The 16,135-nt window shown below is 42.7% G+C and overlaps 1 protein-coding gene across 1 annotated transcript in view; it reads right to left on the bottom strand.

Moving 5' to 3' along the window:
• Window positions 1–16,135, bottom strand: part of pamr1b (peptidase domain containing associated with muscle regeneration 1b) — a 151,957-nt gene that overhangs the window by 122,497 nt on the left and 13,325 nt on the right. The window contains exons 2-3 of the mRNA XM_043706264.1: window positions 8,633–8,809; window positions 5,088–5,213 (exon numbers count right to left, since the gene is read on the bottom strand). Of these exons, the coding sequence (XP_043562199.1) occupies window positions 5,088–5,213; window positions 8,633–8,809 (303 nt within the window). The remainder of the gene's footprint in view (window positions 1–5,087; window positions 5,214–8,632; window positions 8,810–16,135) is intronic.

Raw genomic sequence — 16,135 nt, 5'->3', positions numbered from 1 at the left:
AGACATTCAACCTCCCTTGTCAACCAAGGTTCCCTCACACGACCATTTCTTTCCTGCCTGATAGGTACATGCATATCATGGACACGTCGTATCTGCTCTTTGTACAAGTTCCACATTTCCACCACATCCTTCCCTGTCAGCCTATGCTCCCAACGTATGCTCCTCAAATCGTGCCTTACAGCATCGTAATTTCCCTTCCCCCAATTATAAAATCTACCTTGTTGTGCGCACCTATCTCTCTCCATCACCAAGGTGAAAGTCACAGAATTGTGGTCACCATCACCAAAATGTTCACCCACTAACACGCCCACCACTTGTCCCGGTTCATTACCGAGTATCAAATCCAATATGCCCTCCCCTCTGGTTGTACAATCTACATACTGCGTTAGAAAAGCTTCCTGGACACACTGCACAAGCACCGCCGCATCCAATCTACTTGATCTAAAGAGCTTCCAATCAATATTTGGGAAGTTGAAATCGCCCATGACTACTATCCTGTGGCTTCTGCACCTTTCCAAAATCTGTTTCCCCATCTGTTTCTCCACATCTCTGCTGCTATTGGGGGGCTTATAGTAAACACCCAACAAGGTGACTGCACCTTTCTTATTTCTGACTTCAGCCCATACTACCTCCAGAGGCAGATCCCCCTCAAACTTCCTTTCTGCAGCCGTTATACCATTTCTAATTAGCAATGCCACCCCCCCTCCTTTTTTCCCACCCTCCCTAATCTTACTGAAACATCTGTAACCAGGAACCTCCAACAACCATTCCTGTCCCTCTTCTATCCACGTTTCCGTGATGGCCACAACATCGTAGTCCCAGGTACCGCTCCACGCCTTAAGTTCACCCACCTTGTTTCTGATACTCCTTGCGTTGAAGTATACGCACTTGAACCCATCTCTGTGTCCGTAAGTATTCCCTGTCAGTGCTACCTTCTCCACAGTCTCCCTACATTCTTGGACATCCTGAGAAACAGCTACTCTACTTGCTGGACTACAAGTCCGGATCCCATCCCCCTGCCAAATTAGTTTAAACCCCCCCAAAGAGTGCTAGCAAACCTACTTCCCAGGATATTGGTGCCCTTCTGGTTCAGGTGCAACCCGTCCTGCTTGTACAGGTCCCACCTTCCCCAGAATGCAGTCCAATTGTCCAAATACCTGAAGCCCTCCCTCCTACACCATCCTTGCAGCCACATGTTCAACTGCACTCTCTCCCTATTCCTTGCCTCACTGTCACGTGGCACCGGCAACAACCCAGAGATGACGACTCTGTCTGTCCTAGCTTTTAGCTTCCAGCCTAACTCTGAGCTCCTGAATGACCTCCCGACCCCTCTTCCTACCTATGTCGTTGGTGCCAACGTGCACCACGACTTCTGGCTGCACACCCTCCCCCTTAAGGATTCTGAAGACACGGTCCGAGACGTCTCGGACCCTGGCACCCGGGAGGCAACAAACCATCCAAGAGTCTCGCCCATGTCCAAAGAACCGCCTGTCCCTCCCTCTAACTATAGAGTCTCCAATAACTAGCGCTCTCCTCCTCTCCCCCTTTCCCTTCTGAGCCTCAGAGCCGGACCTCGTGCCAGAGACCCGATCACTGCAGCTTACCCCTGCTAGGCCTTCCCCTCCCAACAGTATCTAAAGCGGTATACTTATTGTTGAGGGGAACGACCACAGGGGATCCCTGCACTGCCTGCTTCCTCCCCTTCCCACCTCTAACTGTTACCCAGCTACCTCTGTTCTCTGGCGTAACTATGTCCCTGTAGCTTCTATCTATCACCCTCTCAGCCTCTCGAATAATCCTCAATTCATCCAACTCCAGTTCCAGTTCCCTAACGCATTCTATGAGGAGCAGGAGCTGACTGCATTTCCTGCAGATGAAGTCGGCAGGAGCATCGGTGGTCACCCCTACCTCAAACATCCTGCAGGAGGAACATTCCACTGCCTGCGCTGCTATTACTCTACACTTACTCTCCAAAACAAGAACACTGAGTAGCTTACCTGTGGACTTTAAAGTTAGGTTAGAGGAAGAGGATGGGAGGGAGGCCCTACTTTATAGGGCCTGGGGTTCTAGAACACACCCACTCAAATATCAATCACTTACCTTCCCGACCAGCTCTGCGCTCCAACTTCACTTCCGCCTAGCTCGCGCCGCTCTCTGCTGTGAAAAGACCGTTGGCATCGAGGTAAGTTCTTAAATATCAATCACTTACCTTCCTGACCAGCTCTGCGCTCCAACTTCACTTCCACCCAGCTCGCGCCGCTCTCTGCTGTGATTCAATAAATCATAGACTCCCTCCAGTGTGGAAGCAAGCCATTCTGCTCATCAAGTCCACACCGACCCTCCAAACAGCATCCCACCCAGACCCACACCCTTGCCCTATCCCAGTAATTTTGCATTTCTCATGGCTACTCCATCTGGCCTACAGACCCTTGGAGACAATGGGCAATTTAGTATGGCCAATCACCAGACCTACACATTTTTGGATTGTGGGCGGAAACTGAAGCACCTGGGGAAACCCACGTAGACACCGGCAGAACGTGTTAACTCCACATAGTTGCTCAAGACTGGAATCAAACCTGGGTCGCTGGTGCTGTGAAGTAGCAGTGCTAACCACTGAGCCAATGTATCGCCCCCAGGCAAAAGAAAGCTTTTCTTTGCCTCCCATATTGTATTGGCAAATGGAACTAGATTGGTTTTGGGTATGTCGTCGGCATGGAAGAATTGGACCAAAGGGCCTGTTTCTGTGCTGTACATCTCTATGACTCTATGACTAGATGTTAACATCCCAGAACTGGATCCACAAGAATGAGAGTGAGATTTCTATAATTCAATAAACAGGCTGCTACTATTCCACAAATTTTTATGATCACTGCTTGAATGATAATTGTAGAGAGAACTACCAATCATTACAGAACCTGCTATTAAAGTCAATGGAATGAAAATGAAGCAAATGGGCAACTGTTTCACTCATCCATATTATTACCATTGCCTGAAAAGGAGTACTCAAAACTTTCACTTAGGTATTCTTCCCTTATGTGACAGACAAAAGGCAGAGAACTGACTCAGAACTTAATTAAACAAGCCCTTCTTTATTTTAATTCTTTAAGGATCAATACCCAATATAAAAGACATGCATTGCAACTTTTATTTCTTATTTCATCTAACTTCAACTTTAACTCATTTCATTTAACTGCACTTTATCTTAATACACATTAAACCCTACCCTACTTCATCTCTATAAGTTTGGCTTGAATCAAATACTACCCTGATTCAAGTGAAGTGGCCAACTTGGTTTTCTGTACAACTCCCTGTCTTCTCTGAAAGTAACTTCAGGGATGTGCTTTTCCAATATGGTCTGGAGGATTCTTCAGAGAAAAATTATTTTGTTCTGATAACTTTTATTCGAAAAATGTGCTCAGTCTCCTGAAAGGTCTCTGGCACTCAGTTAATGAATTTTTCAAATCCTGATCACTGTTTCATCCTAGCCAATGGAATTTACTGGTAAACAATTCCCAAATGTTTACAATTTACTCTCCATATAAGGTAATAGTGGTGTCATGATATCTAGTAGATCACCATGACATCTGCCTTATTTGGTCAACACAGGAAACTGCAGGTCACAGCTTACAGAACAGCTCACAACATGTCCTGACTGATGTTTAGCTGACGTCAGAGTCTAAGCTCGCTTATCCAAAATTCCCAGCACACTTGATTGTAGCTCTTACAATCTTATCAGCATGTCTGCTGCTGGTCAGCTGACCACATTATCTATGTGTAGGTGAGTACTGCAGATGCTGGAGATTAGAGTCAAGATGAGAGTGGTGCTCCTCGGATGCTGCCTGACCTGCTGTGCTTTTCCAGCACCACTCTCATCTTGACACATTATCTATGCAGTGAGGATGAAAATCTATTTCATTGTAATCACAGAAATTGTTGGAAAAACTCAGCAGGTCTGGCAGCAGCATTCTGACGAGGGATCACTAGACCCAAGACATAAACTCTGCTTTCTCTCCACAGATGCTCCCAGACCTGCTGAGATTTTCCAGTTGTAGTGATTGTGACGAGATCAGCCAGCTGGACATCAATGAAACATATTTACGCTCCATGCTATCAAAGATCTTTGATTTTTTCTTCCCCACACCTTTTCCCTGATTCTGTACTTGTTTAAGATCTGTTTCATCTTCATTATGTGGAGGAGCCAGTGTTGGATTGGGGTGGCCAAAGTTAAAAATCACACAACACTAGGTTAAAATCCAACAGGTTGATTTGGAAGCACTAGCTTTTGGAGCGCTGCTCCTTCATCAGGTGAAGTCAAACTGATGAAGGAGCAGTACTCCGAAAGCTAGTGCTTCCAAATAAACCTATTGGACTATTACTTAGCATTGCATGATTTTTAACTTTGTTTCATCTTCAGTAATCAGGGCCCAACAATCTTGCCCTACACGTCTTCATCTACAAGCTTTAACAACAATCCGTTCATGGCCGCAGTGCAAGATTGGGCAGAAGTCACACTCCCAGTGATGCTACCAGAACTGGAATACTACCAGTTGGGTGGTAGCTGGGGCAGAATATCCACCTTGCTCCAGGAGATCTGGCAGGAACATGAGCCCAGTAAAGATGGGAACCCTGATCGTAAACAACCAGCATCTAATTCCAACAAGGTTCCTGGAAAATGCTGCAATAGGGCTGCCACTGGCTCTCCAGCAGATGACAGGCCAACTACTGAGGCCATTAAATTTGATCAAGCACAGGTAACTCTGTTACTCTCTCAACAAATGCTGCCTGAATTGCTTAGTATTGCTGGTGTCTTGGTTTATTACTATTTTGCCCTGTACCAGATGCGCAGCTTTGTTCTGTGCAAATGTCTGCCCTAACTGTGACAGCCCTTCAAGGTAATTCATGTAAGTCACATTAAGTGATATCAAAGATCTTGATAAAGTTCCACATAAATAAATGTCTGCTTTGTTCAATCTCAGTGAGGTCTTTCAATCAGTTACGGGCGTAGCTCTGTTCCTTTACATAGGATGCCATCGAGACAGATGATCGTTGAAGGATTACAGAAATTCAAGCCCCTTGACAATACTTACTCATACAGTCTCCCCCTGACCAGCCAGCATGGCACTCTGAGCAATAAAGTCCTTTGATGTAGAAATCATCCAACGTTCCCCATGATCCGTTGTTACATCCCTTACAGTTGTCAAAGATGATGCAGCCTGCAACAAAATCAAAATATTTCAAATTTCCAAGCATTTTTCATCAACTCTCATCTCACCTGAAGATCTCTATATTCAAATCAGTGGAGCAATCCAAATAAGATCTTAGCAAGATGGCAGTTGAGAGTCCTGTATCCATCTTTGGGCTCTGCTTTATCGTAGAGATATTGAGGCAATAGATAGAGCACAAAGCAGATGTCATCTGATAAGAGGAAGTACAAACAAAAAAATGCTTGAAAATTCAGAAGTGGGGATTACAGGATAATTTGGTAGAGGTACTTTACATGATAGAAGTATGGGACTCAGAATGAATGAGGTATCTAGAAGAAACACTATAGATATGATCAAATGTTACTGCTTTACGGAAGGAAGATTTTGTTTCCTGCTGTCATCATAAGGACAATGGTGATAGACTTCTTAATAGTGAAAGCCTAGTGACAAACTTCAAGAGGACATTGGCTGGCTGAATGGGCAGACGAGTGAAGGATAAAATTAATAAAATTATATGTGAACAAATGTGAAGTGATATGAGAAAAAGATGAGGAAAAACAAGAAACAATAAAGAATGAAATTCTAAAGCAGGTGTAGGAACAGAGAGACCGAGTGGTATACGAGCACAAATCTTTATGTATGCATATAATCCTCGCATCATTTGCAAAAATATCTGTGGAGATACAGTGATGCTACCAAATGTATAGAGTTTCTTCAGCATTTTCTACTTTCAGTCAATTCTTTGTCATTATGTGATCATGGCTGGTCACCATGATCTCATCCAACTGGCCATTCAAATCTAGACAGTGCACACCGCGGGCTATTTGACAATGCAAACAATTTTGCCCAATTTTACTGCTTTACCTACGGGATTTTCATAAGGAATTAATGAAGTGTAGGAAATAAGTAATAAAGTAAAAGGAAACATAACTCAGTGATTGTTTCTTGGAGTTTAATTTAGATAAATGTGAGGTGCTACATTTTGGCAAATCAGAGCAGGACTTATACAGTTAATGGTAAGGCCCTGGGGAGTGTTGCTGAACAAAGAGACCTTAGAGTACAGGTTCATAGTTCCTTGAAAATGGAGTCACGAGACATTTGGTATGTTTGCCTTTATTGGTCAGTGCATTGAATACAGGAGTTGGGAGGTCATGTTGTGGCTGATCAGAACATTGGTTTGGCCAATACTGGCATACTGTGTGCAATTCTGGTCTCCCTGCTACAGGAAGGATGTTTGAGATCTTGGAGAAGATTTGAAGCTCAGGTTGTGGATCAGGTTACCAGTTTGCTCACTGAGCTGTTAGGTTTGTTTTCAGATGTTTCATCACCATGCTAGGTAACATAATCAGTGAACCTCCAGTGAAGGGTTAGTGTTCTGTCCCACTTGCTATTTATGTGTCTTGCTTTGTTATTGTGAGTGATATCATTTCTCGTTCTGTTTCTGACAGGCTGGAAAATGGGGTCCAAATCTCTATGTTTGAATATGGAGTACTGGTTTGAATACCAGGCCTCTAGGAATCCCCGTGCATATTTTTGTTTGGCCTGTCCCAGGATGGATGCATGGTCCCAATCGAACTGGAATCCCTCTTTGTGTACGGATACTATTGATAGTTGGTGTCTTTTGGTGGCTAGTTGATGCCCATGTATCCTGGTGGCTGGTTTCCTGTCGGTTTGTCCTGTGTAACGTTGTTGCAGTCTTTGCAGGGTATTTTGTATATTATGTTCGTCCTGCTGGCTGTGGATACAGGGTTCTTTAAATTCATCAGTAGGTATTTTAGTGTGGTAGTATGTTTGTGGGCTACCATGATGCTTAGGGGCCAAAGTAGTCTGGTGGTCATCTCTGAAATGTCTTTGATGTATGGTAGGGCAACTAGAGTCTCTGGGCATGTTGTGTCTTCTGGTTTTGGTTTGCTGTGCAGGAATCGGTGGACTATGCTTATTGGTTAACCGTTATTCCTGGGTACATTGCACAGGTGTTTCTCCTTGGCTTCTCATAGTTCCAGGGGGCTGCAGTGTGTTGTGGCTCATTTGAATAGTGTCTTGATGCAACTCCATTTGTGGGTGTTGGGATAGTTGCTTCTGTAGTTGAGTAACTGGTCAGTGTGTGTGGCTTTCTTATAAATGCTGGTCTGCAGTTCTCCATTGGCTTTTCGGTCTACCATGACGTCCACGAAGGGAAGTCAGTTATTGGTCTTTTCCTCTTTGGCGAACTTGATACCGGTAAGGATGTTGTTTATGCAATTGTGGGTTTCTTCTAGTTTGTCACATTTCATGATGATAAAGGTGTCATCCACATAGCAGAACCAAAGCTTAGGCTGGATCATGGGAAGGGCTGTTCGTTCTAACCTCTGCATAACTGCTTCTGCTCTAAGTCCTGATATTGGTTATCCCATAAGCATCCTGTTGATTTGTTTGTCGATCATGTCGCTGAATGTGGAAGGATATTGTGAAACTTGTAAGGGTTCAGAAAATATTTACAAAGATGTTGCCAGAGTTGGAGGCTTTGATCTGTAAGGAGAGGCTGAATAGACTGAGGCTATTTTCCCTGGAGCAGTGGAGGCTGAGGAGTGACCTTATAGAGGTTTATAAAATCATGAGGAGCATGGATAGGGTAAATAGACAAGGTCTTTTCCCTGGAGTCGGGGAGTCCAAAAACTAGATGTCATAGGTTAAAGGTGAGAGGGGAAAGATTTAAGGGATCTAAGGGGCAACTTTTTCATGCAGAGAGTGGTGAGCGTATGGAATGAGCTGCCAGAGGAAGTGGTGGAGGCTGGTACAACGACAACTGGATGGGTATGGTATATGAATAGAAAGGGTTGCGAGGGATATGGGCCAGATGCTGGCAAATGGCACTAGATTTATTTAGGATATCTGATCAGCATGGACAAATTGGACTGTTTGGTCTGTTCTTGAGCTGTATATCTCTATGACTCTAAATAGAGATATTAAGGCCATTAAGGCCAAATGTATTAACCTAAAGTGTTCACTTTAATTCCATAAAGAAAGATTTGTTTTTGAACTTGTAATCATTATGCTGGCAGTGGGTAGGCGATGTAGTGCTTTGGGTTGTTGGATTATATTATTTGCGTCTTTAATTCCATATTTAATGATCTCATTATTTTAAACATTCAATTGGTGCCTTGGGTTCAAGTCTAACCTGCTCCAGGGATGTGTCATAACATCTCTCAGCAGGTTGATTAGAAAATATTCAAACATCCTGTGGAGAGTCAGAAAGCAAGACATGAGGTCACCACTATAGGAAAGGGCAAAGGTCAGTTTGCTCTCCTAGTTCACTCTTAGTTTGTCTGCTTACTCAGTAGGTATCTGCTGGAGAAGAAAATTACATCATTACACTGGCAACGTAAATGGGTAATAAAGCATACTACATTTGGGCATTCACTGCCATTCCATTTGGGAACTCAGTATACCTGGGTGTATCAAACAAGAGTCGCATTCATCTTCCTCATTCCGGCAGCATGGGACAGAATATCCCACAACCTCATCCTTCCCAGGACAAACACATTCAATCTGATCCGTTTCACAACAATCTCGACACATGATATTCCACTCGGCCCCTGGACAGTCTTCATTAATTAAAGTATAACCTGTGAAACAGAAAAACAAAATTGCAGAATTGTTAACATTTCTGTTAATTCTGAGTGATTACTTGTATTCTAAGTTAGGTAACGAACAAGTAAAACAAAAGCTGTTAGAGATCTACAGCTGCTGAATATAAGAGTGAGAGAAATCATTTTCATTGGTAAGAAATCCACAAGAGAGTGCAATGTATGACTATAAAACCACACGATAGAAGAGCAGAACTAGGCCATTTGGCCCGTCAAGTCTGGTCCACCATTCAATCATGGCTGATATATTTCTCAACCCCATTCTCCTGCCTACTTCATCCCCTTGCCAAACAAGAACTAGCTACCTATCTCAGTTTCAAACAGATTCAATGACTTGGGCTTCACAGTCTCTGCAGTGATGAGTCACCAACTTCTGGCTGAAGAAATTCCTCCCCTTCTCAGTTCTAAAGGGTCACCCCTTCACACTGAGGCTGTGCCCTTGGATCCTAGTCTCTCCTACTAGTGGAAATATCCTCTCTATGTCCCCTCTATCCAGCCCTCTCAATATTCTGTACTGTTTCAATCAGACACCCTCTCATCCTTCTAAACTTCATCAAGTATGACTCTGAGTCCTCAAACAATCCTCATATGACAAGCTTTTCAGTCCCAGGACCATTCTTATGACCCTCCTCTGGACCCTCTCCAAGGTCAACACAACCTTTCTTGGAAACTGCTCACAATATTCCAAATGCTGTCTGACCAGAGCCTTACACAGCCTCAGCAGTATGTCTCTGCTCTTATATTATAGCACTCTTAAAATGAATGCCAACACTGCATCTGCCTTCCTAACTGCAAACTGATCCTTTATGTTTACCTGAAGAGAATCCTGAACTAAGACTCCCTAAGTCCCAGTATGCTTCAGATTTCTGAAGCCTTCCCTGTACAGAAAATAGTCTGCGCCTTTATTCTTCCTATAGAAGTTCATAACCTCACACTGTTCCACATTATATTCCATCTGCCTCTTCTTTGCCCACTCTCCTAGCCTGGCCAAGTCCTTCTGCAGCCTTTCCATCTACTTAACACCATCATTCTCTCCACCTATCACTGTGTCATCTGCAAACTTAGCAACAATGCCCTCAGTTCCTTTGTCCTGATCATTAATGTATAATGTGAATAGATTAGATTAGATTCCCTACAGTGTGGAAACAGGCCCTTCGGTTCAACAAATCCACACCGCCCCTCTGAAGAGTAACCCACCCAGACCCATTTTCCTCTGACTAATGCACCTAACACTATGGGCAATTTAGAATAGCCAATTCACCTGGCCTGCACAACTTTGGACTGTGAGAGGAAACTAGGAGAAAGTGAGGAATGCAGATGCTTGAGACCAGTGTTGAAAAGTGTGGTGCTGGAAAAGCGCAGCAGGCCAGGCAGCATCCGAGGAGCAGGAGAATCAACATTTTGGGCATAAGCCCTTCATGAAGAAGGGCTTATGCCTGAAACGTCGATTCTCCTACTCCTCGAATGCTGCCTGGCCAGCTGCGCTTTTCCAGCACCACACTTTTCAACACTGTGAGAAGAAACCCAAGCAGACACAGGGAGAATGTGCAAACTCCATACAGACAGTCACCCAAGACAGTCACCCAAGGCTGGAATTGGACCTGGGTTCCTGGCGCTGTGAGGTGTGGTTGTGGTCCAAAATCTAACACTTGCAGAACTTCTCTACTCACCATTTACAACCTCTTTATCCCTATTTTCTGTTTTCTGGCAGTCAGCCAATCCTCTATCCATGTCAGTACCTTGTCCCTAACACCATGGGCTCTCATCTTATTTAGCAGCCTCCTGTATGACACTTTGTGAAAGGCCTTTTGGAAATCCAAATAGATCATGTCCACTGGGTCTCCTTTGTCTAACTTGCTCGTTCCCTTATCAAAGAATTCTAACAGATTTGTCAGGCATGACCTCCCCTTGATGAAACTGTGATGTCTCTGCCCTTTTTACCATGCAATTTCAAATAGTCCACAATGTCATCCTTAATACGGGATTTGAAAATCTTATCAAAGACTGAAGTCAGACTAAGCGGCCTATTTTTTCCTGCTTCTGCCTCCTTTCTTAATCGGGGTGTTACATTAGCCATTTTCCAGCCCTCTGGCCCTTCCCTGACTCCAGGGATTCCTGAAAGATCACCATCAATGCTTCTACAATCACCTCAGTTATTTCCTTCAGGAAATTAAGTTAGACTGTTCGGAAGTGAAATTTGGAAGCAATTTTTCACACAATCTTAGGGAGTTCTAGAAATATCTCCCCCCAAAAAACTGCAAGTGTTGGGTCCATTGTAATTTTCAAGACTGCAATAGATAAATGTCTATTGCCAAAAGATTATCAAAACATATGGGGCAAAGAGGGATAAATGAATTGTCCAGCTGAAAAGCAGGACAAATCAGAGGTTGAATTTTGTATTCCAAAGATATATTATATTCATGATTTTTACAAAGCTACATCACAAATAAGTACAACTTCAAAATTAAGGAGTTTTCAATATAATGCAACCTGTCCCCAAACAATATATTGCACTCAATATGACTGTATTCTTTTAATATTTACAAATTAAATTCCATGCCAGTATATAGTGGAGGGCAAAAGAATTCCTATTTGAAATACAGAGAAGGCATAGTGTATGTTCCTTGTACAGCAGACAGTCTGAGAGGGTTTTACAGTTTCCAGCCCCTCAGTGTACTGTGGCTGAAAGGCCTCAGGCAGTGATCTTTCCTCATTGTGGCTCAGCAGTGATTGACTCAACCTTTAATCCATCCCTCAGCATGAAGTCTTCGACCTTGAATTGATTTGATGATTTGATTTACAATTGTCACATGTACCTAGGTACAGTGAAAAGTTTTGTTTTGCTTGCAGTACAGGAAGATTATACCGTACAAAGTGCATAGGGATAATAGAACAGAACGAGAAATACAATGTTAGGGCTGCAGAGAAGGTGCACAAAGAGCGAGATCAGCATTAAATTTAAAATCGGAGACATCCAACCAGAAGAATAAAAATGCTAGTGCGTTAACACTAGCTAGTGCCTCCAAATAAACCTGCTGGACTATAACCTGGTGTTATGTGATTCTTAACTTTGTCCACCCCAGTCCAACACCAGCTCCTCCGCATCTAGAATCTGTTGGTTTGTGTGCTAAACTTTTGTATCTTCTGTCCATCAGAAAACACTGGAAGAGATTGTAACCAGGGCGGGAGAGGTCTTTAAAGATGTTGGCTGCCTTTCCAAGGCAGTGAGAAGTATCGACAGAGTCAACGGATGGAAGGTTGGCTTGCAATTCTCTGTAGTTTCTTACAGTCAACAATGTGCACACTAACAGCAAATTTAAGCAGAAGATGGTGGCATTGTTCATGTACAGGGAGGCTGTAATCTGAGTGCCTCCATTACTTGGAACTATAATCCCTCTTCTGCCTGCATCCAGACTAATAGACTTAACAAGTGGTTATATACAACAAAAAAAGGACACCAACAGTAAGATTGTCCTGGAACAGACAGCTCGGCCAGATGCATCCATGCTGCATCTATCTGCAGTTTTACTGAAGACATTGTGCAATTTAGCATCTTTCACCACTTTCATTAGAAGTTTGGACATGGCATCCAGGATACTGTTGGACTTGCCACATTGTCCAGCCAAATCCATGTTGCAGATGAAGTCACAGTCTAGAATGACTGACCTGGACGTCACCAGCTGTGCTGGGAGCTGCCAAAGGGCATCCATCCTTTTCAGCTGGGGCATACATATCAATTAATCCAAGCAAAGAATTTGTGTACATTAGATCTGCTATCATGAGGTACTAACACACCATCTCCTTAAAGCTGGAGGTGGTGATGTTACTTTCCTGCAGCAGAACACACAGGCCAGGGGAATGTGAGCCTTTTCCTCCTCAGCAGATCGATGGCTAAATAACTGACTCCTTTTCTCAGACTGACAAGAACTGAAATCCAATATGCTTTAATTCAAGGCAGTCAAAGCTATTGGAAATCCAATCATAGTCACATAAAGGCTAGATCAGTAATCAAGTTGATTTCCCTCACTTACAATTTTAAATTTTCAATACAATCTGACAATCGTGTGGTCACTTTCGCTGATAGCATCTTTATGTAATCAGAATTGTTATACTGAGCTTAAATTCACAAGCTGCCATCATGGAATTTGAACAAAAGTCCTCTGATGGTTAGATCAGATTACAAGTTCAGAAAAACAGCCATTGCATGACTCTAAAGTTCACTTTTCTCTGACGACAATCCATGTGGATAAATATTACCAGACCTTGGAATGAACTCAGTACAGCCATTGCATCAATTTAAGATTAAAGATAATATTCAGTGCTGGCCCATTTATAATCAAGCTATCTCAGCCTCCCCTCCCCTCCCCTCCCAATATCCCATCCTGTCACCTGGCAAATTCTACAAAATAGCTGAAATGCAGATGCTTCCACTCATTATCGATCAGCACATAATTAGTCTGCTAGTTGTGAAAACAATATCCATTGCAACCTTAATTTAAATTAGGTCAGAACACAATGAGCCTTGATCTGAAGAAAGGTCAGTGATCTGAAAATTAATCTGTTTCTCTCTTCACAAATGATGCCAGACCTGTTGAGTATTTCCAGCATTTTCAGATTTTGTTTGTCAAATAATACATAATTTATAATGTCAAGAGATTACTAATGAATACTTTCCAAAGCTATGGATGCTGAAAATCCTCTGTGGCAAACTCTTTAAGTGCCTCCATCTTCCATTCTAATATTATTCCAGCTGATAGTTCCAAATGTCAAATGAATTTACCATTAATAGGGTCTAGGGAGAAGCAAATATCTAGAAATAACCACAGTGGTTAGCACTGCTGCCTCACAGCATAAGGGACCCAGGTTCAATTCCAGCCTCAGGCAACTGTCTGTGTGGAGTTTGCATGTTCTCCCAGTGTCTGTATGGGTTTCCTCCAGGTGCTCCGGTTTCCTCTCACAGTCCAAAGATGCTAGGTAAATTGGCCATGCTAAATTGCCCATAGTGTTATGCGCATTAGTCAGAGGGAGATGGGTCTGGGTGGGTTGCTCATCGGAGGGTTGGTGTGGACTTGTTGGACCAAAGGGCCTGTAGGGAATCTAATCTAATCTACAATTCAGTCCAGGGCCAATTCACAGAAACTGAGAATAATTTGAGGTATTGCTCACTGTGCACTGAAAGGATACATTCAGTAACTTCACCTAATACCTAATTTCACTAGACATTCAAATATCAGTGTTTCTGTTGTGGATCACTTGCTGGCACTTTTCACCTTAAACGTTGACCCACTCTCTGTAACCTGAATATAATACAGTTGTTGGCTGCCCTTAAGTTCCATTAACATCCAAAATAGCAGTTACTGATATTGGATGCACGTCTAAATCAATTAAACACAGTCCTAACCCAAGTTCTTAGGGGATATCTGAATAGATACAATTAATTGCTACCAGGTAAAAGGGGAATATAGATCATTAAAAGGATTGATACGTGGCACCTCTTTTCTCTTTAAGAAAGAAGAATGAAGGGCAAAATTATGAAACAGTTTTGATAGTGTGAATATAGGGAATGTTACCATTTGTTAGGAAGGGCATATTAGATGCCATCAACATAAGATAGCCACCAAGAAATCCAGTATGGAACTCGAAAGAATCTTCCCTACCCAGGGAATGCTGAACATGTGTAACTTACTATAATGGAAAGTGGTCGAAGCAATCAGTTTTCTTTTAAATTTTTGACATCACTAGCAAGGACAGTTTGTTGCCCATCCCTAATTTTCTTGAAGAAAGTGATACTGAGCCACCTTCTTGAACTGTTGCAATGTAGATACACCCACCATGTTGTTAGGATAGGAGTTTCAGATTTTTGATCCAGTGACAGGGAAAGAACAATGATATATTTCCAATCATGATGGTATATAGCTTGATGGGGGACTTGCTAGTGGTGGTATTCCCATGCATGTACTGCCTTTTTCCTTCTAGGTTGTAGAGTTTGAAGTTTGACAGGTGCTATAAAAGAAACCTAATTGAGTTTCTGCAATGCGTCTTATTGATGGTATACATTGCTGCCACTGTTTATTGGTAGTGGAGGAAGTAAACGTGGTGCCAAGGGGTTGTTTTGACTTAAATGGTATAAAGCTTCTTGAGTGCAGGATCTGCACCAGTCCAGACAAATAGAAAATATTCTATCAAACTCCAGACTTGTAGATATCGAATAGGCTTAAGGGAATCATGATATGGGTTACTTGCAGCAGAATTCCTAGTCTACATTTGCAATTATAACTTCAGTGTTTGTATCGCTGGTCTAGCTCCCAGACAGTCTTTAGGTTATTGATAGTAGGAGACTCAGCAATGATAAAAGTCATACGGAGATGGCTAGATTTTCTCTTAATGGAGACAATCATTGTTGCTTGTGTCACAAGTAAGCAATTTGACACTTCTCCGCCCAGGTCTGAATATTATCCAGATAGTTATCTGTGGTCATGGATTGCTTTTGTATGTCTCAGCAGATAGTGCTTTACATCAGCAACATCACCACTTCTGAGCTTATTCTGGAGGGACTATGATTGAGAGTACAGCTGAAATTGCTTGAGCCCAGTACTCTATTCTGAGGAATTCCTGCAACATAGTCATGCAACTAAGAGGAAATTTAGCTTAAAGAGATTAGATTAGATTAGATTCCCTACAATGTGGAAACAGAGCAGCAAGAGAGGATGCAAAGAATAAACTAAGACCCAACCTCATGGATCCAGCTTCATGAAGAAGCCAGGCTTGGGGTTCAAAGCTACAAGAATAGGTAAAGAATAAACTGAAGCCCAGGCTCAGGAAGGCAATGTGACCTGTGGTGACTGCAGAATATCCAAGCTCCTAGAGTGTGATCCAGGGCAAACATGTCTTAAGGCAGCACCTACAGTTGCAGGACCTTCGGCTCAGAGTGAGTGGACTGGAGGTGGAGCTACAGATGCTGACTAACATCAGGAAAAGGGAAAATTCCCTACAAACTTTATTCCAAAGGAGAGGCCACAACGAGGAGCAGAGGACTACTGCTATATATTTGGGCAGTAGCTGAATCCCAAGACACTACACTTATAGTGTATCCCACCCATCCTCCTCCTCTAACCATAAAAAAGGGTCTCTCATGTGTTGCTAAGGCAAGGCGTTCACACTTATATTTACTGCATCTCATGTCATAGATTAAAAGTTTACTATTAGTTGGTTGGTTGAATATGACCATAGGAAGTACTAGAAATTATTTAACTCATAAATTTGTATAAATTAATTAAATAAGTAGAGATGGCTGGACAGGTGATA

Source organism: Chiloscyllium plagiosum, chromosome 16 (genome assembly GCF_004010195.1).
Source record: "Chiloscyllium plagiosum isolate BGI_BamShark_2017 chromosome 16, ASM401019v2, whole genome shotgun sequence".
NCBI lineage: Eukaryota > Metazoa > Chordata > Chondrichthyes > Orectolobiformes > Hemiscylliidae > Chiloscyllium > Chiloscyllium plagiosum.
This window is presented reverse-complemented; position numbering and strand designations above follow the sequence as displayed.